The 2,500-nt window shown below is 32.6% G+C and overlaps 1 protein-coding gene across 1 annotated transcript in view; it reads right to left on the reverse strand.

Moving 5' to 3' along the window:
* Positions 1-2,500, reverse strand: part of LOC119576198 (zinc finger protein 652-A-like) — a 61,093-nt gene that overhangs the window by 52,818 nt on the left and 5,775 nt on the right. The window contains exons 4-6 of the mRNA XM_037923785.1: positions 846-1,023; positions 521-619; positions 289-389 (exon numbers count right to left, since the gene is read on the reverse strand). Coding sequence (XP_037779713.1) covers positions 289-389; positions 521-619; positions 846-1,023 — 378 coding nt within the window. The remainder of the gene's footprint in view (positions 1-288; positions 390-520; positions 620-845; positions 1,024-2,500) is intronic.

Consider the following 2,500-nt stretch of genomic DNA (forward strand, 5'->3'; position numbering starts at 1 on the left):
TGCCTAGTGAACTGAATGCCACTTCCTTTTTTGTTTCTATTCACAGAAACTTCCTTTTTCTTTTTATTCATTCTAGTATACAAAGCATGAAAATAGTTCCCTAAACTCAAATTAACTTTACACAATATACATGCTATGACATTTCTCTTTACATATTTTACAAGCTAGGCTATAACTATGTATTTCAGGACTTTCAAATAAATCAATATTAGCAAAATACTAATCAAATTCCCAACCACAAACATCAAATACACAAACGTGCTACAACCATAACACTAACAACTGTACCTCCTATTCTTCTGTGCCAAATACCGAGATAAATTTGGGAGAGTGCTATGTTGCATCAAGTGGTCACACAGCTGAAAAACTTCTGTAATCTTTTTACAGATCTGAAATACATAATAATTTATACTGTACATTACTTTCAAACAGAAGAATTTTTTTTATATAAAATGTAAATTTCACTATATTTCCTATAATGTGAAAACCAGCAAAACAAGAAATATTGAGATCAACGTACATGACAAACAACAGATGTAGCTTTTGGATACTTTTTGGCAATGCAGTCTGCAACATGTTGATAATATTTATGCTCCTCATTCACAAACACTTCACAAACCTGAAAGATAAAATTATTTCAATTTGTCACCTACAACAAACAACTGAATGTCAATTTCATATATGGAAAACTGTGGCTCATTAGTCTTTATTTCCTCGTAACCTTATCTGCCTCTCTTGATATTTTCAAATAAACGAAAACTACAAGTGGATAAAAAATAAACAGAATAAACCAATAAAGTACTCACAATTAAAAAAAAAGACAAAACAAAACCTCAAACACATACGTGACACCGCAAGCTGACAGTATCGAAGTCTAGATGCTCTTGGAATTCCTTCATGTTCGTAAAAGAAGTGCTGCAGAAAGGACAGGTATTCAAATCCCCTCTGTAGTGCTCAGAGTAGGCATGGTATGCTAGAACGTCCTTGGTTTGACAGTGACGTTGACAAACCTGGCAGGTGATTCTGTTAAAAATAATTATGTGAAAAGATTCAATAATAATAAAATTTTCTGGTGTCTCCTTTCATATTAATGTAATGTTAATCCACTGGACTGGGTTTATGTACTGTCCACTATAGTTTTTGTGACTTTCTTGCAGATGGGTCACCAAGGAGTCAATTGGGAGGCCCTAATGACCACACTTGATTTCTCCATACCTCTTCTGATGCTATTAACATTGATACTGTTATTGCTATCAGTGACATTATGATTACCATAACATAGTTAAAATACAAATAACAATAAAATAATGAAGTAGTAATAAAATAAGTTGAAAGAGTAATAGGTAAAGTAGAAGATCCTCTGTATGTACAACTAAGAAACTGAAATTACAGGAGTCGTGGCATGTAGTCATGTCATCCAAAGACAGTTGGTTAACTAGGTTAACGATATTATTATGATTATTATTTTGAAATATTAACGTATAAGCACGCTCCAACTAGAGTTAAAAAGAGAGAAAAAAGTACAGTATAAAGTAAATAAAACTGATAACTGAAATAACGGAGAAATTTATGTTTTTCTGTAATTTGACAATTGATTTGAACTTATTTCAGACTAATGGCTTTATGTCACTTCTCATTTCATGATAATGCTATTGAATCAAGTCATGACAAACTGAATCTAAATGCTTGTGGCAAATATGCATGCCAAACATGGTCAGCCTGCTCCAAGTTATGTGTTGTTCACTTATTAGAACTGACTGTGGTTGTTGAGATGTGGTTTAAAGCTTTACTCCTGGACCAGCTACTGGAAACAAATGTTTCATCCTGCTGTGCATACACAGCGCAGTGAATAAAGTAAGATTTTTCACTCAAGTGGCTGACTGTGCATAATCCTTAATGCATTGCTTGGTATAACCCAGGGAAAGTCAGTCAGTTGACTAAAAATGGCATTTGCTTTATCACATCATGTTTTCAAAAAATAATTTCTTTGTGTTTTCTAAAAATTCCTCTCTGGATCTCATATTTTAATGTAAAGATATGAAAATGAACTCCTAAATATCGTAACTTGTCTAAATATTTGATTTATCATGCAAAAGACACTTTCCACAAGGAAGTGCTGATGCCAGTCCTCCAGGTTCATGCACTTGATTGTTGATCAATCCAATGTTGACAGGTTGTTTAACCCAATTAATGCAGGTGGCAAGACTACAATGCCATGCCCATTGTAATAAAAGTTCATCTATTGTCTTTACACATAGATGGCTCTACAAGTGCTTAGCTACCAAGCAATCAGTTATTAGTCTTACCTATCTCACCTTTTTATCCCTTTCCTTGAGTTTTTGAAAGCTCCATTTCTATTATTTTACTGTCTTTAATGTTATCAATATTTTAATAATAATTTAATAATAATGATAATATTACTCAGAATTATAAGAATTTCAATATTAATAGTATTAGAGGAGAAGAAGAAGAAGAAGAAGAAGAAGAAGAAGAAGAAGAA

This window comes from Penaeus monodon, chromosome 1 (genome assembly GCF_015228065.2).
Source record: "Penaeus monodon isolate SGIC_2016 chromosome 1, NSTDA_Pmon_1, whole genome shotgun sequence".
NCBI lineage: Eukaryota > Metazoa > Arthropoda > Malacostraca > Decapoda > Penaeidae > Penaeus > Penaeus monodon.